We start from the raw sequence: 14,563 nt of genomic DNA, 5'->3' as shown, positions 1-14,563 counted from the left end.
TCTTGCTTTATAAATACACCAATATTTATTACAACAAAATCACACTGATATTTAAAAAAATTTCAATACTGTGTTGTCGTAGTATATTGTACAAAATACTTTACTGCTTGTCATGCCATCCTGATCTTTTTGCATCTGTTCTTTCGACCAGATCGCAGTTTAAGTTTGGGTCTCTTCATTTGTCCACGCATCCATTAGTGTTACTTAAATTTTTTTTCCACTTTGTCGTTTGACGAGTTAGTGACTTTTTTCATGTTGTATTGTGTTTAGAGGCAGGCTATTTGCATAACCAAATTGGCAAAGAAAGTCTTTGCAATCACATCCCAAAGTACCAAAGTAAGAAAAATGTACCCCAGCTGGTTTGGGGCTTTTGGTACTTGTACTTGACCGGAAGTCAATGGAAAAGGGAGAGAACTGAAAGTATGGTACAGTACCAGGAGCAGTGGAAAGGTGCCCCAAGAAATTTTTCAGCATCAATTTTTAAATCCAGCAATAGCTGCTAATTATTCTGTCACAACGGGGAAGCATTTACAATTGCAATAGATGAATAAAACAAAAAAACAGGTTTTAAAAACTATATGAAAAATTATTTGCACCGTATACTAAGAACAAGACAGATAAATCAAAATGATTTGGCTATAACAGCACTATACAAGATAAAGTTCCTAACCAGTGACAAGTTAAATAATGTCCCCTTATGCTTTAATCAAGGTGTTCATTCAGCAGAACTAATTCCACCTTAAGGCCCTCATGGGGAGACACTAAGGCCGGGCGATATCATACCAATATTATATCGCACATGTGCGACAATCCCCAGGGCTTCAGATGACAGGCAAAACATTTGGCCAAACGCCAGCTTTTCAGTACTATACAGACATTTATTTACGCCCACAATTTGTGAAGCAGACTTAAATATTAATGAGGCATTTTATGATGCCCAAAAGTTAAATTCAGCATATCCTTATATTTAATAAACATGTCGGACTTTAAACTGCAAAAAGTACCACCACATCACCGATGCATTTTTACCTTGTTTATCTGCAAGATCTCCTCTTTTAAAAGATATCGTGGCTGCTGAGCTGTTCCTTTCTTCACTGACCCTTCAGTGCAAATCGCACTGAAGTATACCAAACATAGTATACCAAACATAGTATACCAAACATAGTATACCAAAACAGCATGATGAGGAGTGCTCCGCTAACCAAATTTAATAAAGTTTTGAGTGTCACGAAACGCATCTCAATGTTTCAGCTGTACTACTAATTTGCTTACCAAATATTGGGCGTAAATAAATGCCCATATATATATATATAAGCTGGCATTGGGCCAAATGCTTCGCCTGTGATCTGAAGCCTTGGTGATTATTGCGCATGCGCCATCCGCCCAGCCCTAGGAGACGCATGTGTGCGTGATTCTGTTCAAGCTCCCGTTTAAGCGCCTCGCCAGCAGGCCGGTACACAGCTGGCCGGTACACAGCTGGCCGGTATACAGCAGGCCGGTATACAGCTGGCCGGTATACAGCAGGCCGGTATACAGCAGGCCGGTACACAGCAGGCCGGTATACCCGGCGTACCTGGTGGGAGAGGGCAGTGGTCTGCCTGGATGTCAGCTGCTGGTCGTAGAAGGAGTCGCCGAAGATGCTGCCCACAGCAGAAGTGTGCTAAAACAGAAGGGCGGAGGGCTTCAGCGCCGCGGCTCAGGCTGCAAGGGCACGCTGGCTGGCCCACAGACGCCCCGTAGACCCGTTCCTTAAGCCAGTCCGCGGAGACCCCAGACAGGCCACGTTTTTGTTCCCTCCCAGCTCGCAGACTGTCTGGGGGCCCTGAAGACCAGCTCGAGAAACCCTGCCTTGGACAAACAAGGAGGCAACGGGAACAGGAAACAACAGAGTGCCACACGTCCACTGAGAGAGAGTCAGACCGACTCAATATTTCCCCAGAGATCACGGCACTCATTAAGAAAAGGAAACACCCAAATGACAGCCTTTCAGGCAGAAATTTGATCAGAGAGCTAGCAAAAATTCACAGGCTATGCAGTAATTTCTCCAGGGAAACATTCATTCTACAACAGAACAGCAGAGCAGCAGAATGCAACACAAATGAACACAAGGGGGGAGCATTTAACAAGCCGGCCAGGGGGGCCCCCGCCGGCGTCAAATGCGGGCGCCCCAGGGACGCCCTCGGACAGAAACGCTGACCCGCGCGCTCAGCTCCATTGCTGCATGCAAGGGGAACCAGGCACTAGGACCTGGGAGCCACCTCGCTTATTTCAACGAGCATTTGTTAAGGACGTACAAGCTGGAGAGACAGGGAAGGATGGCAGAGTCTGGCGCCTGCCTGGGCATCTTCTCGTTGCACTATACAGGTACTTTTATATTTTTTAAACCAGCATGGAAAAAAATTAAACTAAAAAATGTATCATTTTAATCCAGGCTGTCTATCAGACATTCAAACCACAAAATGAGCACGCAATAAATTAAAAGGATATTCAAGTGCTTATACAAATCTTAACATGTAACAAAACAATGCACAAAAGTAAAACCCGCTACGTCTGTCGCAAGCAATTCAAAATTTTACAAGTATTTAAAAAAATATTTGTTGTAAATCTTAAGATAGCATAAATGACCCTTTAGCCTGCAAACTGACGTAAAACCAAAGAATCATGGAAATCACACTTAACGACATTTGTAAGGCTTAGGAGAGGGATTCTCCCAAAAGGCCGATGTTGAGTGTATATAATAAAATCAACAATCACATCTGATGTGTTAAGTAAATGACAGGTTGGAACTGCATATATAACCAAAAATGTAAACTGAAATGCACTGTAACTGAAATTTAAAGCACTCGGCATTAAACACAAACACTACCTATGAAAGCATGGAAAGGCAGCCTAAGTTGAAGCAGAATAACCCCCCCTCCCTGCTTCATAAACTCACATTATTCTCTTCCTGTCAACTACTTCAGTTCCAATAAGTTTATCCCCCCCCCCCCCCCCATTTACTTTACCTCGTCTGTCCTGTCATCGGTTTAAAGAATCTTTTGAAGTGTAACACGGTTCGTTTTGACCATTCTTAACTCCTTGGGAAATGTGATCTATTCCGCCTTTAAACAATCTCTTCTCTTTCCAAACAAGCAGCAGAACTACAGACAATGACCAGATACACAAATGTGCCTAATTTTGGATTTCCGCTTAATCTAAAAAAAGCTGCATTTCCTCTGAAGTAAGCAGATACCACCAAAAACTGTTCTGCATCTGAGCTTCTACACAGCAGCAGGTCTGCAGAGCGTTAACGTTCCAGCAGAGAGGGTTCTGTCGCTGTACCCCGTTTATTAGCTCTCTAATATCGAGCACTGAGTCTAGTTCAGCAGGAGGAAAAAGGGGGCAGAACAGCGTGTGAAGTGACTGCAGGTCCTTAAATATGTCCACCCTTAAGTCTAACAATCAAACCACTACAAACAAAGACAGAGCAGACATTAAGAAACAGGAGCAGGACATCCGTGGAGTGAGCGGCCGGTAAGCGGCAGCGGTCAGTAAGCGGGGGAGACAGCCGTGGAGATGTGGATGCAGACAGAAGCAGACTGGGGGGGGGTGCCGGACCGAGGAGATGACATCAAATAAAGCGAGAGGTGTCACGCCCTTACTTGAGGCGAGCCGCCGGGAGAGAAGCCTTGATTGGAGACAGGGGAGGTTGGAGACTGGTTGGCGGGAGAGCCGGCCTGACTGCGGTACTGCTGGAGGGAAGAAGTCTATAAAGGATGCCGTTAAAGACGGACGGAGACCCTAGGGGACCTCCGCAAGCGGGGGGTGGGGGGTGGGGATAAAGAAATATATACAACAGCACGAGGTTCAGGAAAAAAAAAAAATGACTCCAATATACCAAGAGTTTAGCACAAGAAAACAGCGATCCAATCTAAACTAAAAACAGCACCTGGTGTGATTTTGGTGACCCCCAATAATGGGGGTACAGCCTATCCCCGGCGGGGGGGGGGAACTCAGTTCAGTCAAGGATCATTGATAAAAGATAACGAAGCAGCGAACTGCATAATTTTTTACCCATTATCTCCCCCCAGCAAAAAAGAACATTCACGTTTGACTACAATGGCTAAAGCTAATGCTTAAAATTATTTACAAAAGAAGAAATTAAAAAGCAAAAATTAATGACTTATTGCAAAAAGAGCCAATCGGGAGCTGCGTATCCCACCAGAGAGCCAATCGGGAGCTGTGTATCCCCACCAGAGAGCCAATCGGGAGCTGTGTATCTCCACCAGAGAGCCAATCAGGAGCTATGTATCTCCACCAGAGATTCCTTGCACAACTGGTGTGGCTTCTACTGTCTATAAAAATGAGTAAAGTCAAAAGCACAATGCTAGAAAGAACTGTACTCTAAGATGCTCTGTACTCGACGAGAAAGCACCTAAAATGGTCTAAGTGGTTTGGTTTCTCACATCTAACGAAGCTACTTTGATGCTCTAGATCAGGGGTAAGCAACCCTGACCCTGGAGTGCTGGTGTTCAGCACGTCTTCCACCCTACCTGCTCTCTGATGACCCACAGCTGATTTCAGGCAGACAGCAACTCATCAGGTAGGACAGAAAACCTGCAGGACACCGGCATCTTAGGGTCAGGGTTGCCTACCCTGCTCTAGATGAAACTGCAGCTAGCCTTTGTACACTGTGACTGATAGACAATGCCGAAGACCACCATTAAGGCATAAACCAGTACTAGCAAGCAACAAAGACTGCTAACCGAAGTCTGAGACTCTGCCTCACATGTAAAGGTGCCTTTGCTCATGTTTCTGAAGCAGGCAGCCGACAGAGGCATCATTAGCAAGCTAATCACTGACGAAGGGCGATTAGCACGGACTCTGGCCGGATGACGGCACCCCGCTTTTACTCTTTATGCACCAGCAGTGAACAGAAACTGGACAAAACTGCAATAGACAGTCATCAGATTCGTGTTGGCAGCGCAGCTTTCTTCTCACTCTCCCTTTTGACTTGCGTTACAACTGCCGCGTATGCAAGAGACCCACTGCGCACTGCGCCACTGCCCGTTCAGCTCCTAACCCAAAGCCATCGCATGAAGCCATTGCATGATATACGATTCAGTGATCAAAAACGCAGGGCTGAGCAGGCTTTAAAATTCAAAAAACAAACAAAAAAATAACACGAAACTATTCAGGAAGCACTGCACGTGTGATTGTAATGTATGGGTACTTCTGTGTCAAAATACGAGCGTCATGCTTGCAAGAAAACACACACAAAACTACAATGCAGTTTTATCATTTAAGAATGTAAGCCCCTTTCCGTAATGCTAACATACAACTTCAGACTTTTGCCAAAGGCATTTGCATATTTAATGACAGAGATTCATATACGGACAGAAGGAACTCGGAAACGCGGAAGCAAAACATTAAGGGGTAACAGGGACATCCAGCCGTTTGTTCACACACTTGTAAGTGAGCTAATAGAAAAATGGGCCCAAATGCCTGAAAGGCAGAAGCAGGGGAATCCGAGTCCGACACAGTGAGACCTACAAAAGCTGCTGCAAGAGCTGCGCAACAGCAGCATCAGGGAATAAGACCTGCTGTGAGTTCTGAGGAAACCCCGCTCCTCTGGGGGCATTTCTCTCCTTCAGCTCATGAAAAGGTCCCACAAGATCACAGACCATGGCTGCCAAGCATCAACGAAAGCTTTTTAATGAGGAGACATTTCAGCCAGAAAGGAACGTAACATCAGCAAACAATTTGAGGCCCCCCCTGAAGGTGTAAGGCATAGCAATACTTCTTTCATCCATCCATCCTCAAAACCCTCTTCCTGGTGGCTGCAGAGGCCAGGCCTGTTCTTTCTTTTTGAGGACAAACCCCAGCATGTCCTGCTCCTGCCCCAGGAGCTCCACCCGGTGGCTATGCCTGGAACAGTTCCCATCACACATACAACCTCTGATATACCAAAAGACCATATGATAAGACTAACACACACACACACACACACACACACACAGATTCCAGCAACAGCAAGTCAGCTGTCAGTCGTCCATACTGACAGCCAATCGCAGATGGAGTGGGCGTGGTTTAAAAGTTATAAACCGCACGTAATGTGACATCACAAGAAGGAAGTGGGATGTACCGCTGCACAAGACCATGTGAGACAGTTCGAAATGTTAAGAGAAACTCATTACTGTATAACAACCAGATGCTGAGATTTTTGCCAAAAATACTGGTTTTATCCAGCTCAGACTGGTTAAAATACATCCTGGATCTATGAGGGAAAAACACCTTTAAACAGACATTCCATAACAGCTCCTTTCCCCTCTTTAACTGGCATCACAGCACAACACACCCCACACCTGGAAGCTCAGCTTCCAGAACGCATCCTCCTTCCCTTCCCTGGTCAGCAGCCGACAGCCTCCGCCAAAGCGACCCCATGCATTCTGGGAGAATAGTGAATGCAAACCGTGACTGTGGAAGAGAGGCCTGAGAGAGACCTAGCTCAGCACCATAGGCTTTGCAAGAAGGACCAGCAGACGCTGGAACTGTGCAGCTGCCCAGACAGCAGGATGGCCTGTAATGGATGCCTGTAGGCTTGAGCGATGTGCTAGTGTAACGGTGTAGCCTGGTATTTAAAATGCCCAAAGGTGTTTTCAAAAAGTACAGATGCTCTTCTTTACCGAGAACCAATACTGAGGTGCTGTACTGAGGCGATGTATCGCAGTGCAATGTTAGCGGTAACTGGAGCCACACTTAAGGAACAAAACAAATGCAAAGGAATAACACGCAGGCGTAGGTCAATGCCACAAAAACAAAATGCACCGTGAATGTGCTGTAAACCATTTGAGCACACGCATGAAATGCAGTGCGCATGCGGCCACTGACTGGCCAGGGACAGTGGTGTCAATTAGCAGTGGTGTTAATAAATACACAGGATATAAGTGAATGATCTTTTTAACTCTTGGAGTTGCCTCCACATTTATCTAGCGCTCAGCTTCCACACTGATGGCCTTGTTCCGGAGTTTACAGTAGCCTACAAGATCTAATACTTTGTCTATACCATCATATACCATCATATACCAAGGTGGAAGGTATAGCTGGTATGACAATATGAAAATACAGACACTGCCCAAGCCTAGATGACTGAGGCATTCACATATCTAGGGTGTTCTTGTCAATTTTTTTGCAAAAAATCATAGGACGTTGGCAGAAAGTACCGCAGGGAATCTTCCTACAGTGGCTGTAATTTAGGGTACAGCTTCAATATGGTAGGTCCGCCATGCAACGTGTTCCTCAGAAGTGTATTTAATCAGGCAATTTTATTAAACCCATACTAGCCAGCTACAGAAAACTGAATCAGCAGTGTGAGGATTAATTCCTAGTCAGACAGGCCTCAGAGTAAATACTGCTGGACAAACGATGCTAACCGTACTGTACAGAGGTACGCATTGACGTCACCCCCCCACGGGAACATGCCCCCCTTCGATGGACTAAGCGCCAAAATATGCTGCAATATGGGAGCTTTCAGCCAACTGTGAAACAAACGATTACAGTATCTGCTTAAAGGCAGCTGGACTTGACAGGGATCCATACAACTTCCCGAAGGACCAGTGGAGTACAGACATCGATATACGGCCAGCAATCCGGTTTCCTGACAACATATTTTTAGAAGTCATCTGGCTAACTGTCTGCACCTGCTTTGTGGTGTTATCTTGCTTAGACAGTGTTAGTATCGATCCACAGCCCCACAACACAAGGCTCATCATCGTGGATGTTAAAAAAATGCTGAAGAAAACTTTACAGTTACACAGGATATAAATGAATGATGCTTAATATTTAATTGATGAGTAGTCAATACAGTATATAACATTTACCCAAAAATCCGACGTAACTGACACAAAATGACAATGACTAATTACTCATTAGAGGACTGATTGGCTGGAGTTTCCTCACACCTGGGTTTGAACAGCTGACCTAAGATTATCCCAAAAACCTGCATACACACCGGCCCTTTGCAGATAAGATTGCCCACCCCTGCTCTATATCAATATATCTTCTGTATAAAGTTACAATTCTGGATTATTGATACTGCTGTTCCAAACGTTACGATCTGCAACAAAACAATGAGCCTCGTTCATCAATATCATCCTGCTTCTCTTTCTAAATTTACTCTTGATAAGGATCCTAAGAAGAGTCCACGTCAGATTCATGATGTGTTCTTAAAGCGCAGAATTGCTTGCACATGTGTTCTTATAATGATGAATCTCACTGTCCTGGTAAACTGAAAGCCTGATGTTCCTCATAAGCATGGGAACGGGGCTGCCAATCCCCATAAAAAGGTGTGAGACTGCAAGAAAGTGTGGACACAAAGAAATTAAGATGGAAAGTTTAGAAAGTAGTCAAGATTGCCCAAAGTAAAATCTGAAGACGGTGGAGCACCGGACTCCAAACGCAAAACGAGAAACTAAAGGAGAGCAATCACACCAGAACAACACACCCACATCAGTCAGATGCAGCAACCAGAAAGAGCTCAACAGAGACCTTGCTGAATAAACGCATGTCAGCAGCAGTAACCTTAAACATTACAGCGTAATCCAGTGCGTGTCAACTGCATCTGCAAAGTGCACATTAATCATAGACGGCATAGATCATAGATAACCTTACAGCGAGGGTAAATTCCCAAAGAATGTAAAACAAGTTTTTACTATTAGAATGTTTTCCACTGTGCATTTTTTGATAAAGACTGATTCCGTGCAACAGAAGCAGTTGCACATGCATATTAGAAAACACACAACGGTACAAAAAACAAACAGAGAGGATCACTTTAAAAAGTAGTGCAAAAAAAAACTAGACGAGCGATGGGGCTCCCCGATCACTCTGGGCTGCTAGGCAAGGAAACGCAAAAAGCAATTATTTTGCACAAACTTGTCAGCAGTCAAATGTGCGTAAGTGTGCAAGTGCCTGTGTAGTGTTCTTACCAAAGAACAAATCCCACATAAGAAAACACTGACGAATATCAGTGTCTTTGCGTGAACTGCGTAAGTGGGGTTTAGGAAGAAAGTTCTTCCTAAGAATAGCTGGTGAATGAGGCCCGTTGCGTCAGCCTCAGCATCTCTGTATGTCAGGAGCCCCCCCCGAACATCTGAGCTGCAGTCTGAGTTGCGCCCCCCTCCTCAAAGCCATGCTATCAGGAGTCAGACAGATATTTTGGCCTTGCTTTGAAGGTGTAACCAATGAAAGGAGTTCACTGAGATTTCGATACGTGATGTCAATATACCTCACAGAAGAGCCCAGTTCAGGAAAAGCCAGCAGAACCCAGAGTTAGAGGAGATATAAGGGGCGTCTGCATCTCGGGGCTCAGACTTACAGAGTTAATGTCGATGGCGACGGTAGTGGGCGTCTGGCTGCCGGGGGAGGCCTGGGGCAGACTGGAGGCTGTGCTCACAGACAGCGGTGGCAGCTGCACCAGCCGCATGTTCTGCTGCGGCTGCTGGGGGGCCCGCTGCTGCAGGTCGCTGACCACCTGCGCCAACGCCTGCGACGACAGCTGACTGAAGAAGGGGTACTGAGACAGCTGCTGATCCAGGGTCAGCGCATCCATCGTCACGGCCTGGGAGGGTGGGAGTATGGCGCATGGTTAACGGGGGGGGGCACAGACCAACGGGGGAGGGGCCAAGTTAGAGCAAGAAATGGTTCCAGGCGTCTCGGAAGGACACATTAAGCTGAGACATCCTGCACAGGTCATTTTACACCAGGAAGCATCATCCAACATACAGAATGTCTTCAGGCGGTAAGTCTAGTGTTTAAAAATCAATATGTTGTAGTTTGTGATGACAGGATGCCACAGGAAAGATGGGCGTGCTCCTGTAATGCAGCCCCGCAGAGTCGCTTAATAGAGAGATACTGGCACAGGCAGGCGAAATACCCATCGCTCACGGATACCTCATTTCTCAGCCATTAGTAATTTATTTAAAGTAGGGTGGGCATGGCTGGGTGGGCATGGCTGGGTGGGCGGGGCCTTACCTGAGCCACGGTGACGGGGGGCGAGAGGGTGGGGGAGAGCTGCTGTGGGGATTGCTGGCTCTGTGCCTCTGCGTTCAGCGCTAAGGGAACCACGCTCTGCTGCTTGCGCTGGGCCGTCCCCGTCATGCTGGGCTGGGAGCCGCTGATTCCTGCGGGGTGGGGGGTAAGTGAGCGTCACGGAGGGAGTGACGGAGTGGGGGGTGGGGGCTCTTGTGTGAGGGGGACATCAGGATGATTTAAAACCCGAAAATGGCTGCAGCATTTACAAAAAAGGCCAGTGGGTCATTTTATATGCGAAGGCACAAGCAGACTCTGAAATGACGGAGCAAAACGTTCATCTGTCACTCATAAACAGAGGATTCACTAGAATAAAATATGTATTTCAGTGACTGATTTGTACCAAAGGGAAGAAAAACGAATGAAACTGGGGAAATCATATGAAGGTGAGCGTCAGCAAAGCGTTTTCATGCGTGTTACATGCGTGTTACATGCGTGTTATTGGGCTGCTCCTCTGAAAGACGCATTTAGTGTGTGCAGAAACTCCCTTCGTGTCATTACCGCGTTAGCAGAGCCGTTAAGCTGAGTTCCTGCTCCTAATCGGAGACCGGATATAAGAACAGGACCCCTGATAACGTGTAAATTCAAGTGGGTTAACGATCGTCCCGAACCCACATCCCACACTGCACTTCCTCTAATTAGGGTAACAGACTGATGGAATTACGCCATTATCTCTTTAGCTCCCCCCGGTGGGAGTTTCAGAACAACCGAAACCACATTACAATTTACCTTGGCAGAGTAATTTTTGTTCCTTTCACGAGAGAATTAGCTATTCCGCGACTTCTTTCGGCCGCGTTACCGTGGCTGACGACACTGATGCCCAGGTGGGTGAGGTTGGTGGCCAGGTTACTGGTGCTGCTGGAGGTGCTGAGCACTGGGAAGGAGGAGGTGTCCTCGGGGTCCAGTGGGGTGGGCAGCGGCGGGGGAAACTGGATGTTGGTCAAGTCAGGCAGAGAGCCGCCAGTGTTGTGTGTGGCTGGGATTAAGGAGGTGGTCATCTCCTGGTCAGGCGATGGAAAAATGCTAGGAAGTGAAAGAGAGAGAGAGAGAGAAGGGGAGGAAAATTAACATGTATCCAAGGACACAGGAACCAGAGGGTGTGCACCTCCAAAACAGAGGCAAGGGGAGTCAAGACAGAGTGGAGGTAAGATTCAGACCCCACTGGGGAGGTGTAGCTGCAGTGCTGCCCCCCCCAAGAGAATGTTCTTCATAATATGCTGGAATATATTACAGAGAAGTGCAGGTCTCATCCAGCAGAATGTTATTCCGCACTGCAGTGTCTAAACTGGCATGTCAATCCAGCTTGTGGGCAGCGAGGCACAGAAACATTCTCACACGAGACGGGGGGCGTCTTTGTGGGCAGTACTCACTGCCCCCACCATGCAGAACGCTGCGCTGCACCGGAGCAGCAAGCATCCCACCCCCACACAACGTAAAGCATGGGGGGGGGGGGATAGTTTTGGAGGAGCAGTTCACCTGGGAACCTGTAGTGCATACAGCAAAAGGTGAAGGACATGCGAGGGGCGAGTTTCACAAGTGGGTGCAGCTGCCTGTGTTCTGCTATCTAGCAGTGGATGACAAATTGCCAGTAAGGCTGTGAGGAAATGAAAGATCTTATTTAACTCTGCGAGAAAAGATCCTTAGTGCTACTAAGGCTATTTCATCATCATCAATGGAAGCCAGCCTCTCATTTTGTGGATAAGTGGAACAGCCTTCAGCTCATCTCATACTCATACAATGGCATTAATTGCTATTGTTAATCAATCCATCCAGGCAGGAGGCACCCTGGATGGGACGCCTGTCCATCACAGGGGATGAGGCAGGGGCCACCCTGGATGGGACGCCTGTCCATCACAGAGGATGAGGCAGGGGGCACCCTGGATGGGAAACCAGTCGACATTCCGGGACGTGTCAGTGGGTAGGTTTCTGTATTTACATTGTGGCCAAACCTCCCCCAAAGCAAGCAGGATAGCTCATCTGCAATGCGCTTCCCCACATCTGAGCGAGTAAAGCACTCACTGGGGCCGGCCTAACATCACGGCCTAACCCTAACCTTAACATCACGGCCTAACCCGAAAACCTAACATCACGGCCTAACCCTAACATCACGGCATAACCCTAAGCCTAAACCTAACCCTAACATCACGGCCTAACCCTAAACCCAACCCTAACATCACGGCCTAACCCTAACATCACGGCCTAACCCTAACCCTAACATCACAGCCTAACCATATCATCATGGCCTAACCCTAAACCCAACCCTAACATCACGGCCTAACCCTAAGCCTAACCCTATCATCATGGCCTAACCCTAAACCTAACCCTAACATCACAGCCTAACCCTATCATCACAGCCTAACCCTAAACCTAACCCTAACATCACGGCCTAACCCTAAACCTAACCCTAACATCACAGCCTAACCCTATCATCACAGCCTAACCCTAAACCTAACCCTAACATCACGGCCTAACCCTAAGCCCATCCCTCTGCTTTCCGTAAATCCTCATCCCCGTCTGCAACTGATCCACAAAGCTGTGCCTTTTTATGCTGCGATGCTCTACGGTTGCAGAAGAATGAAGTTTGTTTATTGCAAACCTTGTACTTGTCATCAGTAGTTCAGCCAAAAGCCAGTGCTGATCAGAGCCTCTAGTGGGCGCTCTAGCTCCTGCCATGCCACTGCCAGGTGATTCAGAGCATTTCATGCTGCTATCACTCTGACACTGATAAAGTTCACTTAACAATTCACCCATTATTTCACGGTTTTCATTTTCGCCAAAAGGTGCCACCTTTCAAATATCTGTTATGAATACTGAGTCAGAATAAACAGACACTTTAGGGGTGACAGTGACTGGCAGTACCACCTCTCACCTCCAGGGCTTGTCTCCGTGTTTATTTCAGAGGCTCAGCTCTCCTTTTACACTCCAAAGGCATGCAGACGAGAATGGGTGTCACAACACTGCCCATGGTGTGTGTGCCCTGCCCTGCCATCCTGAGCTCCCACGCCCTCCTGCCAACAGTGGTCAAAGGAGGGAAAAACCACGATCCACCGGCTCTGACCCAGTTGTCTGGCCAAAACGTGGCCTTGTCAAAGTCACCCAGATCCTTACCCCTGACTAATTCTTCTTTCATGTGGAGGTGGTCATGATAATTTGGTTCGTCGGTTTATCTATACGTAAACACACACATTTCACGTGCAGAAATATGTATTTCTTATAGTTTTAATAAATGTGATCTTCTTATTTTTAAGCATAGCTGGGGGAAAAGAAGACAGACAGGAAGAGTCTGAGAGAATCCAGTAGCCAACAAGGAACAGCACCAAATTCACCCCATAGCCGTTTGCTGAAAGCCTTCCATCAGGGGCTCCACAAGCTGCCTGGCTCATTCCACAATGCTTATCATTTAATCAAATGAATCTGCCTTTGATAAGAGTGCAGGAGATCAGGTATCCTGCCCCCCAGGAAAGCAGGCAACAGAATGTGTCATGTACTCACTTTATCCCCGGCACCTCACAGGATTTGGGCCTTGGCGACAGGTTCTGTAAGAAAAAAAGCTTGGATCAGTTAATTTTCCCTGCTTTAAAGCAGCAGAGAGACGCCCCCCCTATCTGATCCGAATCCAGCCTTCACCTTCTTATCCCAGATCTGCTTCTGGATGTTTTTATCCACCTCAGATTCTGCGGAGTCCTCTGTCCCCGGAACTGTGAGCAGGAGCACTGGGAAGACAGAGAACATGCTGAAGGTTTAAGATCGACTCGGGCAAACTGGGGCAGGAACATCCAGCGGAACCTCCACTGCAAACTCCAAACACCTACTACAGCAGGAGAGATGCTACAGCGGGAGAGACCCTACAGCGGGAGAGACCCTACAGCGGGAGAGACGCTCCCCTTTCAGTGTGAAGGTATTTTTTATTGCAGGAACCCTGAGAGGAAACAGCACTGAGCACCAAAGCGAACATGTGGAGACTCTCCCTAAACCTCTCAGATACACAAACAAAATTAAAAACATAACGATACTATGCAGTATCATTCGATTTCATTAAAGCTGACCCCGTCCTTTATAAACCTCCCACAGTATATAACATCAACACACAACAATGATGAACACAGCACACACACCCCCCTTTCCCCCGCAGAGCCCCCTCCCTGACGCACCTCGCTTGGGCTGAAGCTCCTGTGAGCCCCCCACAAAGCTGTCCTGGGGAGTAGGGTTCATCGTGCTCTGGTGCAAGGCCGAGTCCGAATTGGTTCTGCAGAAAAGAGAAGTGTGTCCGTTCACCAGGCGGAGCGACCTGCTCGCTGCCCAGCGCGTTTCACTGACGTGCAGCAGAACATATTCATGGTGTCATTTTCATCTGCGCTAAGCAACTGGGAACATAAGCAGGCTTTGAAACAGACTGATCCACCAGTGCCTACCATATCGTCCAGACATTATACCGTGGTTTATGGTATTTGCCGAAACATTTTATCGCTCAGGAACACCACATAATTTCTTTTTTAAC

The 14,563-nt window shown here is 47.1% G+C and overlaps 1 protein-coding gene across 4 annotated transcripts in view; it reads right to left on the bottom strand.

The window, feature by feature from the left end:
* LOC111860220 (CREB-regulated transcription coactivator 1) overlaps window positions 1-14,563 on the bottom strand; it is a 39,821-nt gene that overhangs the window by 8,896 nt on the left and 16,362 nt on the right. The window contains exons 5-12 of one of the 4 annotated variants that reach the window (XM_023843679.2): window positions 14,217-14,311; window positions 13,693-13,778; window positions 13,558-13,601; window positions 10,865-11,088; window positions 10,009-10,157; window positions 9,353-9,595; window positions 3,642-3,746; window positions 1,574-1,660 (exon numbers count right to left, since the gene is read on the bottom strand). In XM_023843679.2, the coding sequence (XP_023699447.1) occupies window positions 1,574-1,660; window positions 3,642-3,746; window positions 9,353-9,595; window positions 10,009-10,157; window positions 10,865-11,088; window positions 13,558-13,601; window positions 13,693-13,778; window positions 14,217-14,311 (1,033 nt within the window). The remainder of the gene's footprint in view (window positions 1-1,573; window positions 1,661-3,641; window positions 3,747-9,352; window positions 9,596-10,008; window positions 10,158-10,864; window positions 11,089-13,557; window positions 13,602-13,692; window positions 13,779-14,216; window positions 14,312-14,563) is intronic. The other 3 variants (XM_023843680.2, XM_023843681.2, XM_023843682.2) reach the window with 3 other exon arrangements.

This window comes from Paramormyrops kingsleyae, chromosome 15 (assembly GCF_048594095.1).
Source record: "Paramormyrops kingsleyae isolate MSU_618 chromosome 15, PKINGS_0.4, whole genome shotgun sequence".
Taxonomy (NCBI): Eukaryota; Metazoa; Chordata; class Actinopteri; order Osteoglossiformes; family Mormyridae; genus Paramormyrops; species Paramormyrops kingsleyae.
Note: the sequence above shows the minus strand (reverse complement) of the source record. Positions and strands in the feature narration are given on the sequence as shown.